Genomic DNA, 22,952 nt, shown 5'->3' with positions numbered 1-22,952 from the left:
TTGGGGTGGGGGGGGGCAGAAGCTTGTGGAGCTGGCCTTAAATACGGCCAAGCACACCCCAAAATGTTTTTAAGCACAGAGGAGGCCCGGAGGGGAGGATTCTGATGATAAAAAGAGCAGAAAGAAAAGAAAACCAGCCAATACATTGGATTTTAGGAATTTGTTTGAACACCTGTAGGCCAGGAGTAACGTGAGAAACAGAATGATACTTCCTTGTGCTCCCAAACAGACTCACAGAATAAACACACATTCCTTAAAAATAAAAATAACACAAGCCCAAGAGAATGCACAGGGACCTGAGTTCAAGCCCATGAACGTGTAACCATGCATGTTGTTCCAAAGAACCTGTGTTTATCACATGAGTGTAGGAGCGCACAGAAGCCAGAGGAGGGCACCAGATCTCCCGGAGCTAGTTACCGGAGTCTGAGTCCTCTAAAAGAGCAGCAAATGCCCTGAAGTGCTGAGCCTTCTTTCCAGCATGGCCAGTGGAAGCACTTCAGCAAGCTGAGTCATCCATATCTTGCGCCCTCAGAGGTCCATACCAGCTTGAGAAGACGCCAACTGGTGTAGCTGGACCCACAGGGCCAGAAACTAGGGGCGAGTGTTCCTAATGGATGCTGCATTCGGCGCACACATGCGTGCGTCCTCATCCTCCTGCTCAGCACAGGAAGTTCACACTGAGGTCAGTTCCAGAAAAGCTAGCAAGACAGGATGTTTAACCAAGGGTTTTCTGGATCTGAGTCGATCCTTGCTTCCCTTTTTAGCATTGACTATCCCCGCCTCTGCCTCACTCATATTGGGGAAAAAAAATGCAAGCCACTTTAACCTAATAAAATAAGCACAGTGGCATTTGTTTGGGGACCTGGAATACACACAGAAAGGCACAATTAAACCTTCCTCAAAGTCTCTGTTGTCCTGGTAACTGCTCGCTACTTAGACAACATGGAGGGTGTGATTGCCCAAAAGGGTCTGCAAGGAGCGAGCGCTTATTAAGGAATTCTTCCCGGTGCGGCAACAGCCATGTCAGATGGTGGAGGGGAGGTGGAGGGAAGCTCCAGCTCAGGTCCTCCCAGGCCTGCCATGGCTCTGGGGCTCTACCGCTGTAAAGTGGCTATGCATTTTACAATAACAAGCCTGATGCCGGTACACCAAAAATATTGACAACAAATAGTATTTTGAATAAGCAGATGGTAAATCCCCTTAAACACATTCAGCTCTGACGGATATATTTAGACGCAGATGAATAGTCCCTGGGGATTTTTTTTAAGTGTCAATTGGTGTGAATGAATAAAGATGGTTTTAAAGGAGCTGAACTGCTTAGGGATTAGGGCCAACTGGAACGATTTACTTTAAAAAAAAAAAAAAAAAAAAAAAAAAAAAAAAAAAAAAAAAGGCCTCCAAGCTCGAAAGTGTCTGATTTGATGGAAGCAGGCCTTCAGCTGCTAAGTCTTTCCCCTGTGCCATCAGCACTCTCCACTACCCACCTTTTTAACTGTACGTAAATGAGACCTCGCAGCTCCGAGGAGCCAATGATTACAGCAGCGACAGGAGTGGGGAGGGTTTAAGTAGCAGTCCTTTTTATTGTGGTTTAACAGATTTTTAGCAAGAAGCCTGAGAATATAAATTGGCTTCATTTTTAAATCCTGAGGAAAATGCCTAAACAGCCCATAAGGTCCCACTTCAGGCAATTAAAAAAAGCTTAGAATAGCAAGCAAGAGGGAGGAAGAAAAAAAAGCACACGATCCATTTGGACACTGCAGAGAGAAAAGGTTACCAATGAGACTGACTTCATTCCCACATCATCTCCAAGTCCCTTATTGGAAACCTAGTCCCAGTCTGGGGCGGGGCGCGGGGTGGGTAGCGGGGGTAAAGGAGTAAGAAAAGCATGTCAGATCTAGCTCACGTTTTTGTTCCAGTGACGCACAATGTGTTCCCAGCACGTATGTGATAAAAATGATGGTTCAGACTCTCTCCTCACCAGCAGTCAGTTCCTCTCAAGTGCCACTAAGATGGTAACACCCACAGGGGAGACAGCACATTGGCAAAGCACTTCTTGCAAGCCTAAGACACAGTCCTAGCACCCACAAAAGAACCAGGCCTGGCGGAGCGTGTCTGTAACCCCACATCTCTGCGGACTTGCTGGCCAGCCATGCTAGGCAGAAAAATCAGTGAGCTCCAGTTTCCGCTGTGAGAACTTGACTCAAAAAAGGCTGAGAACAATGGAGGGTGAGTGACACAGTCAAGCTCTGGCCTCCACATATGTACATAGAGGTGAACGCGCGCGCGCGAGCGCACACACACACACACACACACACACACACACACACACACGACAAAGAGAGACACAGAGAGCACACCTATTAGCCTCTGTTCTGATTTTAGGCTCTCACAGGATTTCTGGAGGAGGCATTCGCACACTGCTCTGTAACCTTCAGCATCCTCTGGGGACCCTCTCCAAGTGTGACCCCCACAGAGGAGACGCCGTCACTCAGCCTTTCTCAGGGGACCATTTGGAAGTGGCCTTCACCCTGTGCTCTTCATCTCCGAGAAAGCTACTTAATGATGCATAAAACGAATTATTATAAAATAAGACGGACTCTGCACGGCAGCTGCTCACAATGTGGAAAATCACAATTTTTCATGGCCTGTTTTCTTTGAAAATGTGTGCCCTTTCCCCATCCTTAATGCGTTCTGTATATGTAAAATAAATACTCCTCACAGCAGGACCCTGGCTCGGAGGCCTTAAAACCTAATAAAAGAGTCCTGTAGTTTAATGGTCCTTAAATGCTCAACATCTTTTTCACTTAATGTAAAATCCATCTGATCTAATAGCCGTGACTGAATTATAGATATATAATTTTTTTCTATTAAATGTTAATCTTCTGACTTGGTGCAGCCATAGACGCCCTAAATTATTAAGAAGGCAATAACCTCTCTAAACTCTTTCCAGACTTCAGGATATTCCCAGGTCTGCTATCATAAAAAATAAATCTGCAAACCTGCATACAATAAATAAGAATCACACCTATTAAATAAGACAATTCAACAGCAAATATCAATTATGAGAACGTTGTTTTCTTGATATCTCCTCCTTTGTTTCACAGACTATAAATTCATATATACATGTAAATATGTATACATATATGTGACAGAATCCTGTGTCTATATAACTAGGAAAGCAGCCCTCAAAAAGCCTCCCTTTTCATTTACATATGACACTTCTGTTATCTTCTGGTTGGATCCATTTGTTGGTGATGTTTGTTCCAGCAGGCATAAATAATGAAAATGCCCTCTACTACATAAGGGAAGCCACATGCCCAATTATGCTAACCACAGCTCTTCCACTGCCTGGGGAGGCTTGTGGGAAGGCTATCTCCGTCCTGGCTTCATCTTTTTATTTGAAAAATCTATATACTCACTTAAGGCAAAGGTGAGGACAGGGTCAGGGAGACTGTTCTGTGGGTTCCATCCTCAACATCCTTCTCCTAGGCCTTGCTAAAGATTTCTCTACACCCCCCCCCCCCGGACCACCACAGGCTGGTAACAAATCTTTAACACATGAGTTTGAGGGGACATTTAAGGTCCGATTTGTAACAAAAACTACACTAACTTCACCAGAAATCTCAGAACAGAGGTATAGCTGGTGGCCAGGCACTGCACAAACATTTAACAGCCAGCCACTTGAGGGGGTAGGACACACGCCCCATTTTTGCACATAAGTGGAGGTCAGGGGCCAGCTTGAGGGAGTGGGTTCTTGTACCTCATGGGTTCCAGGAATCAAACTCAAGTTGTAAGGTTTAGTGGTAAACACCTTCAACTGGTGAGCCATCTCACTAGCCCAATCTTTTACATCTTATTCTTGTGTATGTGTGAGGGCCTTTACACACGTATGTGTACACGTGCACGCCTGGATCCTTCAAAGACCAGAAAAGGGCGCTGGCTACCCTGGAACCGGAGTCACAGGCAGACATAAGCTGCCTCATGTGGAGAATGATCTGGAAACTGTAAGAGCAGTGAGTACTCGTAACCACCAAGCCATTTCTCCAGGCCCTCAATGATCCCAGTTTCAATAGCTAATTCTTCATATTGGCTCTAGGTAACTGACGAGGTAGTAATAACGAAATGAAAAAAAAAAAAAAAAAAACAAACCTAAGGACTGAGTAATAAAGGACGGGACCCGTTAGAATTCAGTGACTCCCAGAGAACTTGCAAATCCTTAGATGACAACTTCAGGACTCACAGTCTTTCTGAACACAAATGCAAAGGTAAGCATCTTCCATGATCTATGCTCCATTGACTTATCACTAACACGCTTGAAGCGGAATTTCAGTAGGTGAGTGGTTGATTATGGGATTGGCCTAGGAGGGTTTCAGACAGACACTCAAAATGACTACCATCTTCCAGATTTGGGACCCTGGCAGTTTTTACTCTAAATTCCCCAAAGATGAGAAATGGAGTACTGGTTTTCCAGTCTTCTATAATGATACTCAGCACAATTCTAAAGAAACCCATTTTGACAGGTGAAGACAAAATGCAGAAATGAGAAGGCTCAGTGCTGGACAGCTCATGAGGCTTTTGCAAGAGACTCAAGTTGTTTCCAGAACCCGTGTCAAGGGGCTCCACCTGTAGCTCCATCTCCAGAAGGATCTGACGCCCTCTTCTGGCCTCTATGAGCACCAGCACTCACATGAACAAACACAGAGTTAAAAAAAATAATAAACCTTAAAACACAAAATAAAATATAAGGCTGCTTCCCCAACTACCAAGGAAAACATGGCTCTGAACATGTTTCTAGTTCAAAACACTACTCTGTTGGATTTCAATACATGGCCCAAAACTCTTAAAACAAAATTCAGGAAAAAAACAAAACAAAAACCCCCAATATTAAACATAAGTAACGAGCCAAATGTTATTCATATAAACTTTACCTCAAGAACAAAAAAATAAATCAATTCTGACTTTTCATTGTTTACATACCGAAGAAATGTGGATGTACTGACTTACAAAGAATAAAGTCGTGCTACCTGCAGGGAAATGCCTGAGATCAGTATGTGAAGCTACTTAGGTCAGCCTCAGAAAGACAGAGATCACGTTTTCTCTCGACTGTGGTCCCCAGACTTCACAGAGACATACAATCTTGTGAGTACAGATGACGTGAAAGCAGAAGTCACACTATCAGGGGAACAAGAGGGACAGATGGGAAGGAAGCATCAGGTATAGGGTATGCTTAAAATTCATCACGTGCTTGCACAGAAGTGCCCTTATGTGACCCTGTGTTAGGACGTGCTCTTTCAAAAAACAAATATGATGGTATAGTCTTGGCGTAGGTGGTGATTTTTCCAACCGTATTCTATAAAGACAGGACTAAGAAAATGCTCTGGGATTTGCAATGGAAGAAAACTCCGGGGCTGAGAAGATGGCTCAGTGAATACAGCACTTGTCACACATGGTAAGGGCAGGTTTGGATCCTCAGAACGAACTTATAAAAGCCAGACAGGCATCGTGGCCACCTATAATCCTGGCACCAATGAGGCAGGGACAGGGGATCCTCAGGGCAAGCTAAGCTGGTCACTAATCCAGCTGAATGCCAAGCTCTGGGTTCAATCCAGAGTCCCTGCTCCAATACGTGGTGAGCAATGGATGAGGATATCCAGCATCAACTTAGGGCCTCTACGTATTCGCACACACACGCACTCACACACGTGAACATACATATATACACTACACACATAAGCACCCACACACACGAACATAAATATAAGTACCACACACACACAAAGCTCAGCTAAAATGATCCATTTGTACAATTACTTGCTATCAAATCAGTGCCTTTTAGTGTGAACAGTAAACAAAACATTAATCTAAATAAAGACATAAATCCTCTGTAGAAAGATGCGGTTCGTGCAAATAGCTGGCTGGAGAGTTTACCCTAAGTATGCCCAATTCCACTATCTCCTTGCTGTCTTTATTCTGCAGTATACTGCATTGTGGCGCTGTTGTCTAAGACTTCAACATGTTCCCCAGATCAATTCTTTAATGCTAATTTTGTAAGAAACTTGCATCTCGCATTATTAATCCCATTCGGATGACACTCCTATAAATAAGTATGAAACATTTGGAGGACGCATGTATAATGAGTGCTTGATTACAACATTCCCAAATGTCAAAGCAATTGCAAAAAAATAAATAAAGTCAAGTTTTTGACACTTGGAGAAATTTCACGCATCATTTCTCATTGTTCTCGTGTGAAAGACTATGGCAAGAAAAGTCAACCACAAGTAGCAAAAGGTTAAAGCTCTGCTGTGGAGACCAGGAGGCAATCTTACCAGTTCCTCAAATATTCTGCTCGCGCCTGTCCCTGAGCTGTGTAATTTTAGCACTGCAAAACCGTCATGAAATCTACTTTAAAAGGTATTAGTTTAAGAAGAAAAACAAAGCCAAAGGTACTCCTTACACTGCTCAATAAAGATGCACCTTGGCCAGCCTCATAACCCACTCCTCCAAAGCCCACAAGGCTCACGGGTTGCTCAGGGAAAAGGATGATTTATGTTTGTGAGTCTGTGTGTGCACATCTGTGCCTGTGCATGTGGAGGCCAGAGGCTGATATCTGGCCTCTCCCTGAACCTGCAGCTCACTGATTTGGCTGGACTGTATGGCCAGTGAGGCTCAGACATTCTGCTGTCCCTGCCTCCTCGGTGCTGGAATTACAGGTGCACACTGTTGCTCCTGGGGGCAGGAATCTGGGTCCTGGGGATTGAACTCGGACCCTCATGATTGCCTGGAAAACACTTTACTAACTGAGCTGTCTTTTCAGCTCCTGGAAGGTCTTCTGATCCACTTAAAAGTAGCCATCAGCTAAATTAATTTCTCCAAAATCAATCTTCCAGTGCTTATTTCAGCCTAAGCTTCTTTTTATGGACCCATTCAGATGGCTCATATTTTATTAGGGACCCAACCATTTTTAAAATGTAGTTTTAAAAAGTACAATTACTAGGGCATGGTGGCACAAGCCTTTGATCCCAGCACTCGGGAGGCAGAAGCAGGCAGGTCTCTGTGAGTTTGAGGCCAGCCTGGTCTACAGAGTGAGTTCCAATACAGCCAAGGCTACACAGAGAACCCTCATCTCTAAAAGCAAAAACAAAGCAGAATGAAAATGAAAAAGTATAAATAAGAAGGAGATAGTTGAGGCAAGGCAAGTACCAAAGTACATGCTGTGTGCCACTGCGTGAAACGAATGCACATAAACCCAAGATCTGACCCAGCTGAAAAACTCAATGACACACTCATCTCATGAGAAAAATAAAATTCAGCAACACAACAAAATAGATTTTATTTTATGTATACTATCAGAGTAGGCCCAAAAAGCCTCAGAACCGCACCCAGAATGCATAGCACCGAAGGACAGGCTCTGGGCCAGCTGCCGCTAGCACACGAGGCCTTGTCGCATCTGTATGATCTGTAGTAAGGCCGCCTGCACGTCTTCATCCATGTGACCCTGGAGAGAAGGAAGAGGAGAGGCCACGCGTCACATATTGACTCCAAAGCTGAAGCCTGTATCCTAGGGCACACCTGCTGTGTTTCCCAGACGAACCCTCCCCATAGTGAGAGCGCCCCACAGGAACTCGACCATGGAGACGACAGTGTCGGGTCATCAGGACTAAGTATGCAGGAGGGGCTCTTAGCCCTTCTGACCAGAAAACCAGGGACAGCAATGGCATCTGCTGAGCAGGGCTGTCCGCACTGGGAGCAGAGTAAGCTCCGAGAACACTCCCAAGATTGCGTGGTGTGCACGTGTCTACACCTTGAGGCACGTCCTGCCTTCTCGACTGAGGCTGAGTCTGCAGCTTGACACCAGAGCTGGCCATTTGGCCGCTCTAACCAGCTCGCTCCAGAGACCCCATCTCTATTTCCTAACAGCTGAGTTTAGAGGCTGGCTGCCACACGCATGCATCATTTCCTTGGTGCTGGAGATCTGAACTCTTGGTTCTCAATCTTGCGTGAAAAGCACTTTGCCCACTCAGCCATCTCCCTGCCTTGCCCCTTTAAAGAGAAAAGTAGCTGAGGAAAAAGTAATTTCCATACTTATAATTTTAACATAAAGCAGAATGACACATCTCTGCAGCTTGCCTTTTCACTCAATGTCATAGCAATCTTTTCCAGAGCCACTTAGCTGTTAATTTTTTATGTAATACACACTATACAGACATATTAAATTCTTTTGCCTCTTCCCTAAGGTAGGTAGATAGATGATAGATAGACACAGATAGGTGATAGATAGACAGACAGATAGATAGATAGATAGATAGATAGATAGATAGATAGATAGATAGATAGATAGACAGATGATTGATACAGCATGTATATATATATATATCTTTCTAGATCTATCTACATATATTTGTAAATTTGAAAGATAAATATGTATGTATAGTCTTTATAGCCAGACGTGTGGAGAAGAAATAGCAGGCTTATAAGACAAATTCAGGACTGGTGTACAGTGAACAACTATAATGTCAGCACTCAGAAAGTGGAGGCACAAGGATCAGAAATTCAAGGGCTGCCTGGATCTCAAAAACAAAACACAATAACAAAAACTATTTCATTTTTCAAAGTACTTTCCTTACTAGAAATAACAATTTACACTTCTACCCAACTGGGTATAAAAGACCCATTTTCCAAACACTTGGATGAAACTATATGTAAAGAAAGTTACCCCTTACACACTGGCAACTCCCCTGGCACAAAGCTGAGTGTGTTAGTCATTTACATGTTAAAGGAGACCATTTAAAAAGTTTAAAGTAGGGGCTGGAAAGATGGCTCAGTGTATAAGAATAGTTGCTGTGCAAATGTGAGGTAGGTCCTGAGTTTGAATTCCCAGTACCCATAAAAACCCTGGGCAAGGCTGAACGTGCCTGTAACCCCAGCATTGTGGGGTGGAGACAGGTGGACCCCAAGAGCCCTGTGCTTGACTAGCACAGCTGACTGTGAGCTGCAGGTTCAGTAAGAGACTATGCCCAAAGCAATCAGGCAGAGCACAGAGTAATAAGACAGTGTTCTATTCTGGCCTCCACACGCGCGCGCGACACACACACACACACACACACACACACACACACACACACGCACTTTTTTAAGTAGTCTGTGGCAGGCTTATACACCTCTACTTTCTTCTTTATTATTAATTTATTACTGGAGCATCTATATAGGTTTTGGCAGGACACGGCTATCAACATAAAAAGTTTGGCCCCCCAAATCTGTTTTTACAGCAGCAGGGTGTTTACATTCCGAACGTTAGCCACAGTTGACTACACTGGACCCAAAGTTAACTGTGTGACGCCAGACGGCAAGAGGATTTCAGATGCCAGCTGCTGCTGCTTCATTAGGACTGAGCAGAGGACAATTTCAGATTTCAGAAGTGTACATTGTATAGAGTAAAACGGTCTGAGAAATTATCGGATGTTTGTTTGTTTGTTTGTTTGTTTGTTTTTCTCTGGCCCCTCTGGCAAAGACCAGGATGTTTGTCATCCCTTTCTAGTATTGAGTTGCTGTGTATGTATGCATGTGTGTGTGGGTGTGTGTGTGTGCGTGGGTGCATGTGTGCGCGCACGCGTGTGCATGCTGGGGACATTGGGTGTCCTGCTCTACCACTCTCTGCCTTATTTTCTTGAGACAGCATCTCTCACTGACCCTAAAGCAAGCTGGTGGCCAGCCTCAGTGATCCTCCTGTCTCCAGCCCCTGGGCACTAGGGTCATAGGCACTCAGGCAGCCAGGCCTGCCTCTTCACATAGGTTCTGGGATCCAAACCCAGGTCCCCATGCTTAAACAGCAAGTGCTTCTCTCCACTGAGCCATCTCTCCAACCTGATCTTTGGTTTTTCTATTCCCCTCATAAGCGTCTTATTCTGTTGCCCACCGATTGCTCGAACAATTGAAATAATCTCTCAGATCTCAGCAAATGTCCTATGCACTCAAAGAGTAGCAGGGCAGCGCCCTTCAGGCATCCCTCATTTTCAGAGCTCCTGTCCCTGTAGAAAAAGTTGACTATTGATTGTAAGAGTTTGATGTCAGAAAGCACGTGTACTGTTTAATTGAGTTCTCTTTAAAAAACAAAAACCATGTTTCTTTGAAATTTGCTCTCAGCACCCATCTTCCCCACTTCTTCCTCTTCTTTTACAGAACAGTGTGGCCTAACACGTTTCAAATCCTAATAATTTCTGTTATACCTCACTCGTCATTCCAACACTTGTTTCTTCCAGAGCACCTTCCTGAACAGTCTATTCTGAGAACTCGGGAGACTATGTGCATGGCTGTCGCCAAGCACAGACAACCCATCTTTCACACCCTAAACATTTTCTTAGCATATTTTTTTTCCACAGGCGTTCTCAGAACAACACAAGAAGAGAGGATTTACAATCTTTTGCTTCACCAAGTTTAAGGCTCTGTAAGTAAATAATCAGTTATAACAGACCAATTTTTTCTTACTTACTACAATTCTGTGCATATGTCCCCCATTTCAGATTTTCACGTGTTCCCTGCTTCAAAGACCCCCTAAGCCACCAGGAAAAATATACAGCCCCTCTAGTCTCTTCCCCGCACACTGACAGCCACGTGCAATGTCAAGGCATTACCCCAGCTATCGACACTGTTAGTGTGAGCTGCCATCGCGTGTTGCCAGACTGTCTAGAGGATGAGTGACAAGCAGATGGAGACAACACTAAATTTAAGATGTTGTGTTGCTGTACAGCTTTGTAAATTGTTCTGGGAGATATGCAAGCCATGATTAAAAGAAACACAATTATTTTTAAATAAGCATATGGACTAGAGCAACTTCAAATGTCAATTACATTCACGTTAAGTTTATTCAAAAAATAAAAACAGTACTTTATTTTTCTCTACAGTGAATAGTCTTTGCAAAGACACAGCCATTCTTACCTGTGCAGCACTGAGGAGGTGTGTCCGGTAGATAGCAATGACTTCCTGGTGCTGTCTGTCAGCATCCTAGGGCCGTGGGAAGGCAGACAGAGAAATTAGCACGCACATCAGCAACACCAGGCGGCTCGGGAGATGCTGTGCCAAGACCTCCCGCTGTAGACTGGCAGGTTATTAAAGGGCTGCTGCCACTTTTAGAACAAAGCCACAGGTGCCGAGTTACATGTGATGGAGCTAGTGAAAGGTTTCCCATAACACACAGGAATATTACTGGGAAAGCAATGCCACAAGGGATCACTGCCTCAGTTTACCCCTACTGCCAAGAACTTGCCAAGCCGCCTACCAACTGATGCTTCAGGCCATTGCTAACACTTCCAAGCTTGTTTCCTGTGTCTCCTCTGTCTTGCTTCTAGGACTGAGCTAGCACTTCCCTTTTGTCAGTGCTGGCTTAAAGACCTCAGGTGGATGCCTCCTCACATAGAAGAGAGAATCCAAACTTATCAGCTTGGTCTTCAGGATCCCCACAAAGAAGCCCTATCTTTTCTTAATATTTATTTTTATCATTCCAAGTCTGTGTGCGGGTGCACAAGCGCGCACGCGTGCATGTGTGCATGCATGACTGTGTGATTGTGTGTGTGTAGCCCACAAAGGCCAGAGGCGTCAGATTCCCTGGAGCTGGAGTTGTGAGCTGCTGTGAGTTGCTTAGTGTGGGTACCTGCTGAGCCACCTGCTGGGGGCTGGTCTGGTACTGGTACTCTAATGGTAGTTACTGGCCCCAGAGATCTGGCTGCTGGCCCAGGGGAGCACATTCTCACAGATAACTGGCCTTGTTGTGTAAACCTTGCCTAGGAAGTTATTCCTGTTTGACCAAAAAAAAAAAAAAAAAGCCTAAACCTGGACAGAGCAGAATGGGGTAGGTGTAGCCAAAGTCTGTGGGCTTTGAGGACTGGAGGATCACGGGAAAGAGAGGTGGACAGGTACCAGAAGAGGAAGGAAGCAGAGAGCCACAATGGGTTATCAAGGAGCACATGGCCGGATGGGCATGGGTGGAAGAAAGTGGCCCAGATGGGAGAAGAAGCAAGTATTTATGGAGTTATGGAGGGAAGGTAGCCTAGATAAGAAATTTTAGAGCAGATGGCATGGGATGGGGGCTTGGGAGTAAAGACAGCTTAGAACATAATATCTGCCATGCCCCAGGTGATATAAGGCTATTCTAAAATCTATCAGGTGTCTGTCTTTTATTGATTGTGGTAGCGCCTTAGATTAATACCAGCACAATAATTATAGGATTAATAATAAACATTACTACACCATACTTTTAATTTAACACAACAGCCATCTCTCAAGTCCAAGTCTTCAACAACAACAAACCTGTGCTGCTCTTGCTGCTGTTAATGATCATGATTGTTTTAGTGTGCAGGACATGAGAATGTGGGCACACTGCTCAGGTTGTCAGGCTTGTGCACAGAGTGCTGTTGTCTGCTCAGCCATCTCCAGCAGGGGCCGCCGCTGTGCCCGCGAGGCCTGCCTCTTGTTACTCTCTGCTAGGTCCCAGCCCTGTGGGTCTTTTCACACCATTTTCATGGCCTGGACGATTCTCCACCTTCCTTTTACCCACCAAGCGCTTTACAGATTCAGGCCAACTTCTTCCTTCTTCTCTGGAACAGATCCCAGTTGCTGCTAGCCTTTCCTTCCCGGGAAGCTGTCTGAATGTGACCCCAGACTCCACGTGTTAGAAAGAGCTCCCTGTGGCCAGTGCCCATAGGGAAGAGGTGATTAGATCTAATGCTGATAATGACTCCAGGCATGTACCGCCACAGGCTTCGGCCTGCCAGGATAGGGTCTGTCTGAGAGGTGAGCCTGGCCCCTCTCGCTCTTGCTTTCTCATGGGATAGCTTCTGCCATGTTGTGACAGAGCCCGACAGATGCAGCCCCTCCAGAGCCCAAGAAGTCTTCTTAAACTCCCTGCTTTGTGCAGTGACGGTGGGCCAGTGCGGGGAGAAAGAACGGAGTGCTTATCGTAGGGGCGTAGAGCAGGCGCCACACAAATGACACTAACACTCTAAAGAATGGTGATATCAGCAAAAGCTACAGCCTTGAGGGTCAAGCCAGCTCCAAATGCACTCGATCTCCATGGAAGCTACACACCCTCAGGCTCGCACACTCCGCTGGCCCCGGTGCTCAGCGCCCTGGACACTCACCGCCAGCTGCTGCTGCAGATCCCGCACTCGGTGCTGCAGGGTGTCCACAAGCTGGCTCTGCCGCCTGGTGGGGCTGCCGCTGTAGGTGAGCTGGGAAAGGCCATTGAGCGCCTGCTTTAGTCTCTCTACATCACTCAGAAGTTCAGTTATCTTTGAGAGACAAGAGAGAAATCGTAGGAAGGCGTACGCCACCGTCTGTGATGAACACACTTGCACAGAAATCACACCTCACTTGAGACAGAGACTGTAAACAGCAGGTAAGATGCCGCCAAGACTCCCACAGAACACACAGCATAGAGTCACACAATTCTCCCACAGAACAGACAGCACAGAGTCACACAATTCTCCCACAGAACGCACAGTCACATAGAGTCACACAATTCTCCAAACAGAACACACAGCACAGAGTCACACAATTCTTCGACTTAAATTCTTCAACAAACTGCTCCCAAAGACACCACCAAGTTGAGAATGAATATCATGTATATCCTAACACTGGAGCGTGAACAAGGTTTTCTATGCATGTGAAAGGGCCTGAGGCCTAAGAACTACCTTCCAGGTGATGCTGTGAACACTGGAAAGGAGTTCTATTAGACGGAGCATGAAAGCAAAAGAGTGTGGTTCATGTGAGCACAGGATCCACTTATGTGCTTTCTTACCAGTTTTTAAAATTTGATTTTTGTGTGAGTGTATGCTGATGCGTATGTGCCCTTCTGTGTGCAGTGTCCACAGAGGCCAGCAGATGGCGTCTTGTTCCCCCAGAGCTGCAGCGAGGGGGCTGTGAGCTGACATTGGTGCCCAGTCTTCTGGAAGAGCAGCCAGCAAGTGCTTTTAACTGCTCAGCCATCTGAAGTCCCAGCAGTTGCACTGTATAATAACTGGCAATGTGAATGAGCAGATGCAGGAATTAGCTATCACAATGATGTGTGACTGCATCCTAACAACTTTGCACATAAACTGAGTGGATTTAAATGCTAGATCTTACGGGAAGGCGTGTTGCTGAGGACAGCTGGGTCAGAGGCTGCTTTTACTCATTCCCTATTTCCCCAGAGGGTAGAGACCATTTTATAATTACTTAGTGAATACATTAAGCTGTGATCAGTCTTCACATTTCATCTCCATGGTACAAACTAGACATCTACCAGTTTCAGAAATATTATTGCATACCCATTCTGCAAAATTGGACCATACAGAAGAAAACCAAGAGGGAAAGACAAATTATAAATGCTGCTCCTAAGCTGTTTTAACTTAAGGAATGGCAAAGCTAAAATAAAACCTGAGATTTTGGAGGAAGTGTTAGCTAGAGGCTAGACTGGCCAGCGAGGACTTGATGGCAAAGACGAAATGTTAAAGGGTGCACAGGACCCAGCACAGCACAGGAAGAACGAAACATCCCAGGCCAGATTTACAGAAACACTGTGCGGAATGCACGGTGGTCTCGGCTCTGGGTACAGGTCTGGGTGAGTAGGGAGATAGAGTCCGACGCTACCAGTGACCTGGACTTCTTGAACTCAGAAGCTACTAGATCCCAACTCCTCACTACAAGGATGTGAACCTCAGTCACCTCAATCGTCCCTTCTTCCCTAACTGTTAGCTGAGAGAACAGAAAAAAAAAAAAAAAAAAAAAAAAAAACTTTGAATTTCGTGCTTTTTCAATTTAGATTTTTTTTTTCATAACCATCTTCAACCTGAAAGGGCGGTACTTTAGTAATGGATTGTAGGCCTGTCTGCGGATTCCATGCCAAGGGATCCGACCTGAAGCCCCACACTAGGGCTCCTCTGCATGGCGACGCAGTCTGGACCCTGCCTACCTTGTTGTCCTTGGCTTCGATCTGCTCGGCGGACTCCTGAATCCTCTGCTGCAGCTCCATGATGGTTGTCAGGGACTTGTCACACCGCTCCTTCTGGTCCTTGATCTCCTGCTCGATGCTGAGATGGAGCAGTTCCTTCTCATCTTTGGCAGACAGTTTCTCCCCGCACACTTGGTGGTACTTCCTGTTCAGGCTGGCCAGTCTGTCATTCAAGTTGGAGATCTGGGCCTCCAAATCACTCTTTGTGGCTTTGTATTTTGACAAGTCAACGACCTCTCTCATCTCTAAGTTCTTCAGCGCCTGCTTGGTATTCTGAACCTCTGTCTGGAGTTTGGAGACTTCCTTGGTTTTGATCTGGCTTTCCTCTTCCTTTTCTCTCAGGCTGGCTTTCATGATGGTGACCTCTTTCTCTAAGGCCTCCTTTAGCTGCAGGTGATCCGCGAGGGGCACAGAGGAGTTCTTCTGGTTCTCCAGAAGCTGCTGGAGCTTGCTCACCATCTGCTGCTCTCTCTCCACGCACCTCTGCTTGCTCCTCAGCTCTTCCTTCAACTGTTCAATGGTGTCGTTGAGAGACTTTTTCAGAGTGTCCACCTGCTCCAGCGGGATGGGCTGTCTTTGCAGGAGGTTCTGGGCTGCGAGGACCTCGGAGGTCTGCCTGGCCTTCTCTTCCGCCAGCTTCTCCTTCTCGCTCTTCACGGTGGCGTACTTTTGGGACAGGTCCGTCAGCTGCTTGTTGAGTTCCTCCGTTTTCCCGCTCAGCTCCCGCTGCGCCTCCCGGGCCTCTTCCACCAGAACACTCCTCTCCTTCAGCTCCTTCTGAAGGGCAGCGAGCTCCCTCCTCAGCCTCTCGTTCTCTTGCTTGCCCTTCTTGGCCTCTTCGTCCCTCACACGACACTTGTGCGTCTGCTCCGACAGCTGCTCCTTCAGGGCTTTCTCTGCAGCCTTGAACTTGCGCTCACACTCTTCCAGGCGGGCTAGCGGAGCGTATTTGAGCTTGATGCACTCTTGGATGGTGTCCAGCTCCTTTTTCTGGGCCTTAATCTCAGCATGCAGCGCGCCGATCTCCTCCTGGCCTCGGCGGTGGTCCGCCAGGACAGTGGCGTTGGCCTCCTGCGCCTCCTTCAGGCTCTGGCTCAGCGCGCTCACCCTTCTCGAGTGCTCTTCCAGGCTCACGTAGTCAGCCTTCATCTGATTCTGCAGGTTCTCCAGGTTCCTTCTCAGTACCTCATTCTCGTCCCTCAGTTTTGAAAATTCCTGGCTCGTGTCATCACACCTTTTCTTCGCGTCAAGTAAGGCTCTGTTGGTTTTCTCCACTGTGCTGCTCAGGGCGGCCTTCACCTCCTCGTGGGTCTTGACAGGCACATACTGGCTACTCAGGGTCTTTTTCAAGCCAGCGTTTTCCGATGTAAGTGCACGCAATTTCTCCTGATCCTCTCCACATTTTTTATTAAGATCGGACAGCTGCTTTTTCAGCTCGGCAATATTGGACTTCAGGCCCGTTAGCTCCTGTTCGTGTTTTTCGGGCGCTACGAACACGGCCTCCAGGTGGTTGAGGTTCTTGGTCAGCCGGTCGTTCTCCGCCAGTAGCTGCTCAGCTTCCAGCCTCTTCTCGGCGTACCTCTGCGTGGCGTCAGAAAGCCTCCTGTTCAGATCCTCCAGGCTTGCGGAGTGCGCCTTCTTCATCTCCTCACTGACCTTCAGGGGCACGTAGTGCGTTTTCATCTCCGCCGTCAGGCTGTGCACCTGCTGGCTGAGCAGCTGGTTGTCCCCGTGGACCTTCTCCACTTCTTTCTGCAGCGTCTGGTTTTTGAGGGTTAGCTCTGCGACCTTCTTCCCCAGCTCTCCCGACTTCTGCTCCAACCTGCTCCTGAGCTGCTCGTGCTCCTCGGGTCTGACGTGCTGGGCCAGCTTGGCTCTAACGCTCTCCAGATCCCTCCTCAGCTGTTGGATTTCCTCCAGGGAGTTTGCGTAGTCCCGGCCCACCTCCGCCAGCCTCTTCGCCTTCTCGTTGACTTCACTGGATAACAAGCTCTTCATGCTGTCAAATTTCTCCGTGGGGATGGAAAGGGCCAGCTTCGCAGCCAGCTCTTTCAGCTGGCCCTCCAACTCCACGACCCTCCTCCCCTTCTTCTCCCGCTCCATCTCACACGTGCTGCATTCCCTCTGCAATCTCCTGTTTTCTTCCATCAGCCTACTTTCGTCCCTCCTGAACTCTTCCACCAGCATCTCGCTCTGTTTGATTTGGTTCCTCAGCTTTCCCACCTCTGCCGAAGCGCCTTCGTATTTGGCTTTCATGTCCTTCAGCTCCTCGGTGACGCGGTGGCTCCCTGAGGCTGCCTCACTGGTCAGGTGCTCTTTCAGGGCGAGAAAGTGGGTCTGCATTTGCTTGACCTTCCCTTCAGACTCATACATCCTCTTCTGCACGTCCTTGAGGGCATCTTCCAGCTGCCGGATCTGCTCGTCCGAGTCCTCCTTGACCCTCTCACGCTCCAGAGTTAGGGCGTTGCACTCGGCCACCTTGTGAGCCAGCTCGTTCTGGAGCTTCAGTCGGTCTTGTTTCGCAGAGTCACAGAGAGTTCGCATGGCCTCTAACTCTTTCTTTACAATCTCAATTTCAGAGTATGAGGTCTGACTGGGTAGAGACAGCTCCAGAGGTCTTAACATAGACCTGCTTTGGTGGGTGGGTACGCCAGGAGAGGTACACTGCGAAGAAATACAGACATCAACCACGGAACCTGAAGAAAACACTGTGCTGACTAGTATTTCATAGGGGCTTCTAGACAGTCCTCCATCATCAGCAATCAGAGCGTTTAGACCAATAAGATGGGAGAGATGGAGGGAAGAGGGAAAGGAACAATTTTTTGTAGCAAGAAAAACAGTTCTGGGTAGGATTTCCTTAATAAGTTCAAAACATTTTGAGAGTTCTCTTAGGGCAGTTTCTAAAGAAAATAATTGTGCCCTGGGCTGAGTCTCCTCTCTCCAGTGAGCATGCCCACATTTGGTGAGAACACCAGTTCATTAACATGCCCTACCATTCCACACCCCACAGAAAAGAGTCTCCCTAGGGTTTCAAGTTCTAAAGCAAGCTACCAGAAGCCAAGGAAACGCTAAATTTTAAATGTACAAATAGTTTCACCAATTATATATTATTAAACTTCTATTTATTTGTTTTATGAAGGTAAGAGAACAAATTTTGGAGTCTCTTCTCTCCTTCTACCACGTGGGTCCCAGGTTTTGAACTCAGGTCATCAGGCTAGCAGGTAGGCACCTTTCTCAGCTCGGCTACCTGGTATAAAATGTCTAATAAAACATATGTGACTTCTGAGCATCTTCACTGGTAACACCAACATAATGCTCTTTACATTTTCAAAATTCCACCAAAATGAGCCCACCTTGTATGAGAATTGTCAGAAAAATGGCAATCAACTTACCAAAAAGACATGTTTGCTTTCTAGCAGGAAGATAAATAAAAAGTTTAGCATGTAATCTTAATATAAAAATTGATGGGTACCTTGCTCTTTTGATTAATTAATTCTCACAAAAAAAGAAATATAATTGAACTTCCCAGAGAGAGTTCAACTGTCAGGGCACATAATCATGAAAGACTCTATATAACTATTTTCACTTTCCCTATCTAGTGACAATGTTCTTTATATAAATAATAATTCAACAATAAATGCCATGGGCCCTGAGGACATCCTTTGATTTCAGTGGGCAGAATTTTTTATTTTAAGCTACCTGGGTAAATTAAAACGTGCTGTGAATCAAGAGGAAGAAATCACCACCACAGAACACTTTCCTAGCTTTGGCTTGCCTCTAAGACTAGCTTTCAGTTACTCAGTTATCTTTGTGCTAACACTAGTGTAATTTGTCAAGAAATTACAATTACAGAGCCACAACTTCCATGCTATTAACCTTATTACAATCAAACATTTATCCCCAGTCTTCCTAACCACTCCGACCACTCTCCCACTAAAGATGCACCCTTCCATTATTCTTTTATTATTCTTTTCTTGAGTCTCAGTAGCTTCAAAAAACTATGCACCCGAAGATGACCTCACACTTCTGCTTTTCCTGCCTCCACCTCCCAAGTGTTGAGCTCACAGGATGTGCCAGCACACGAGGTTTCTGCAGGACTGAGGTGGACCCAGGCTTCCTGCATGCTGTGCAGCATGGAGAGAAATGCTCCATCCCCACTCAGAAAGGCAAAGAGGACAGACAACAGAGGAGGGAGGAAACAGGGAACAGGACAGGAGCCTGCCACAGAGGGCCTCTGAAGGGCTCTACCCTGCAGGGTATCAAAGCAGATGCTGAGACTTATGGCCAAAGGTTGGGCAGAGTGCATGGAATCTTATGAAAGAAGTGGGAAATAGAAAGACCTGGAGAGGACAGGAACTTCACAAGGACAGCAACAGAACCAAAATGTCTGGGCAAGGGGTCTTTTCTGAGACTGATACTCCAACCAAGGACCATGCATGGAGACAACCTAGGACTCCTGCACAGATGTAGCCCATGGCAGTTCAGTGTCCAAGTGGGTTCTATACTAATAGGAACAGGGATTGCCTCTGACATGAACTGACTGGCCTGCTCTTTGATCACCTCCCCCTGAGGGGGGAGCAGCCTTACCAGGACACAGAGGAAGACAATGCAGCCACTCCTGATGAGACTTGATAGACTAGGGTCAGAAAAGAGGAGAGGAAGACTTCCCCTATCAGTGGACTGGGGGAGGGGCATGGGTGGAGAAGGGGGAGGGAGCTACAGGGGAATACAAAGTGAACAAACTGTAATTAATAAAAATAAAAATTTCAAATAAAATAAAATAAAACTTATTATGTTAAAAAAAAAACAAATTTAGCCAGCATTCTACCTCTTGAAGTCAAATTTCAAAGCAGAGGATAAATATTTAATTGCAAAGAGAAAAACATTTCAGTGCCCAAGCGAACCACATTTGAATGATTCACACTTGTGTCCTCCTATATGAGCACGAGAGAATAGTTCACACTTGTAAGGAAGGCTGCAGATCAAAGAAACGGGGCAGAAATCCCAACCTCTTATGAAAGACAGCAGAAACAGTGGTGTCACCACAAACAGCCCCAGAAACAGCAATGTGTACTTTTATTAAACTTGAAAAGAGAGATCAACTTAGACCATGAAAACCTTACTCAGTGATAAAATACTTAGTAGTTATACAAAGATTTCTTCTTTTTAGACAGTCCCAAATGTTTTCTTTAAGAATCTTTTTTTCTTTTAGACAGAGTCTCACTATGTTCCAGGCTAACCTGAACTCACTATGTAGACTAGGCTGGCCCCAAACTCACAGAGATCCACTTGCAAAGGCAAGTGCTAACCACTCCTGGCCTGTTTAGATGGGTTTTTAAGTTAAGTAACACAAGTCTTACCTGTGAGTCTGTTGTGTACACTTGACCCTGCTTATGAAGCATGTCTTCTTTTCCTATTAAAACCAATAAATGATATTTTAGATATTTATGTCTAAGTTGACGTAGTGTGAGTTAAAGTAGGCATGAGTATAATTTCTTGTCCTTTATTACATAACCAAAATAAAAGCAGTACAATATAAACCTATTCTTGTTCTAAAGTAGCCATGTTTTCTGTTTTCAGTTAAAGGAAAGCACCTCCAGTCTGCTGACAGCAGGTGCAAGGTTGGCTCTTAAAAGTACCTAAGGCCGGGCCAGAGAGGCGGCTCAGTGGTCAGCAGCATGTGCTGCTCTCCCTGAGCTCCACTGGCAGCACACACGTCAAGCGGCTCACACTTGCCTGTAACCACAGCTCCGGGGGACCCAAGGCCCTCTTTCGGCCTTTGTTAACTTACCTATCCACACACAGATATATATTTCAATATAAAATAAACACTTTTAAAAAGTCTTTAAGACTGTAAAATTCAACAGGCTAGTCGATCACTATAAAATGTATAAAGAAATCTAATGTATAGCTTAAGCATCACTGTTGATCTTAGCTAGAGAAGCAAAAAAAAAAAAAATAGGATGTCTCTATTGTATCAAAGTAGAAAGTAAAACAAAAGAGCAGATGAAATTACGGGTAATCCTAAAACAATAATAAATAATCTCTTATAAACCTGTGAAATATTTACCTGCACTGAGATCAATTTCTCCCCATCAGAAAACTGTATTTGTTTCTGTCCATTAAAAAAAAAGAAAAACAGTCCTGATCTGGAGAAATGGCTCAGTAATTAAGAGAACTGGCTGCTCTTTCAGAGGACCTAGGACCTAGGTTCAAAACTCCCAGCACCACCAAGGCTACTCAGGGTTCCAAAGCTCTCTGTGGCCTCCTCGGGCACTGCATGCAGGGCCTCTGTGCCTGCCCATGGTGCCGGGGTGTAACATGCAGACAGGCTGCTGGCACAGGCAGTAGCACACTGTTTATGGAGAGGAACAGCCTACAGCAACAGCCACCCCTGTTTGTCCTGATCCCTCAACCGTGACAGAAACCCGTGCGCTCCCACTTACGGTTGCTAGAGTAACTTCCAGGTCCCAGATGATCACTCTGAAATCAGAAGTGTGAATTGAAACATTTTAGGTGCACATGGTCCCAATCTGCCAAATGCTCCATCTATTTTAGTTCTAACGGATCCTATCCTTGAAGACACTCCTGGGCATGCCGTACTCACTGTTCCTGCACCTGAGCCTACAAAGCACAGTGCTGGTGACAGTTAGGCTCAGCCTGAGCAAGCGCTTCCCTAAGGACACCAACAAACTCAGCAGAGAAAAGGCTGTGCTGCTTTGTGAGAAGAATGAACTGCAAAATAACTGAGAACCCTGATGCTTCCCATTTGCTACCACTGTGCCTGGGGGAAGGAAGTGGCCACAGTCACAGCAAGGACTCACTTCCATCCCCGCAGCCAGGACTGCCTCTGGGGTATTGTGAGGCAGACTGCTGTTGTTGCCAAGTTAAACCAGGGCAAAAGCCTGCACGTAACAGAGCAGCAGCAGTGAGGAGAAAGCAGAGGGACGCCTCAGATACCCTGGGTTAAAACGCACTTGGACTGACTCTTTTCCCAAGTGAGGTTGTCCAAAGACTAGTGCAGAGGTGAAAATATTATACTTCAAGGGTCATGGCATGCCAACTCCAACAGCTCAGCACCACTCCAGCTTAGGAGAACATGGCAACAGCAGCCCAGAGTTCAACATCTGTATTATTATCACCCTCAGCCCCATGGTCCACAGCTAACTCCCCTCCACTGGATACGGCGCCCCCAACGCAGGGAGAGGCACTCATTCTACAAGGCATGGAACAGTAGGGCCTGTAACTATTTCTTAATGCACTTCCACGTATGTGTACATGGTGGGTTACTCTATACCTACAGGATTTAAACACTTAACTTGGCTTTCTAATCTTTTCATAATTTCTCAATTACAACATAAAACTAGCTTCATTCTAAAGTGCCCAAAGTTGAACAAGATAAATACATCCATGTAACTGTTTACATGTAATTCATCGTAATATTGTGGACACTCAAGTCACCCCTGTGTGTCCACGGGTATGCTCAGATCCCTCACATTCCGCGGTGCAGAACACGGCTTGGACTATGGACATCCTCCTACGTGTGTTAGCTAACTTCTAGATTGCTTATAATGTCCAGCAGAGGGCAAACGCCATGGAAATAGCCAGTGTGTGGAATTATTTCAACAGAGAAATTTTCTCAGTATTTTTTATCTACTGTCCTTTAATTTATGGATGCGGGAAGAGGGGTATGGAGTGTTGACTATAAATGGTGAGTCCTGGGTTTAAATGACTAATTTCATAAGTACATGGCAAGTAGGCGCTGGGATTTTCTTTTTGCTTAAAAAAAAAAAAAAAAAAAACGAAACAAACAAAAAACTGCCTGTATAAAATTCGCCACAATGACGTCGTATTGGGAAAATGTGCCCATTGTCCTCTCAGGAAAGTGACTGAACAGGACACACAACATGATCACACCCACTGAACCAGGAAATAACAAATTATGCAAAGGAAATGAAAGACATTGGCCATG

The 22,952-nt window shown here is 45.9% G+C and overlaps 1 protein-coding gene across 4 annotated transcripts in view; it reads right to left on the bottom strand.

The window, feature by feature from the left end:
* Nucleotides 1–7,305: 7,305 nt before the first annotated feature.
* Nucleotides 7,306–22,952, bottom strand: part of Uaca (uveal autoantigen with coiled-coil domains and ankyrin repeats) — an 87,726-nt gene continuing 72,079 nt past the window's right edge. For all 4 annotated transcript variants that reach the window (XM_055621865.1, XM_055621866.1, XM_055621869.1 and 1 more), the window contains exons 14-19: nt 21,427–21,463; nt 20,341–20,393; nt 14,942–17,644; nt 13,131–13,280; nt 10,933–10,998; nt 7,306–7,495 (exon numbers count right to left, since the gene is read on the bottom strand). In XM_055621865.1, coding sequence (XP_055477840.1) covers nt 7,424–7,495; nt 10,933–10,998; nt 13,131–13,280; nt 14,942–17,644; nt 20,341–20,393; nt 21,427–21,463 — 3,081 coding nt within the window. In that variant the 3' untranslated portion in view covers nt 7,306–7,423. The remainder of the gene's footprint in view (nt 7,496–10,932; nt 10,999–13,130; nt 13,281–14,941; nt 17,645–20,340; nt 20,394–21,426; nt 21,464–22,952) is intronic.

The sequence above is a fragment of the Psammomys obesus genome, unplaced genomic scaffold (assembly GCF_907164565.1).
Source record: "Psammomys obesus unplaced genomic scaffold, mPsaObe1.curated_primary_1811, whole genome shotgun sequence".
In the NCBI taxonomy this organism is placed as follows: Eukaryota; Metazoa; Chordata; class Mammalia; order Rodentia; family Muridae; genus Psammomys; species Psammomys obesus.
Note: the sequence above shows the minus strand (reverse complement) of the source record. Positions and strands in the feature narration are given on the sequence as shown.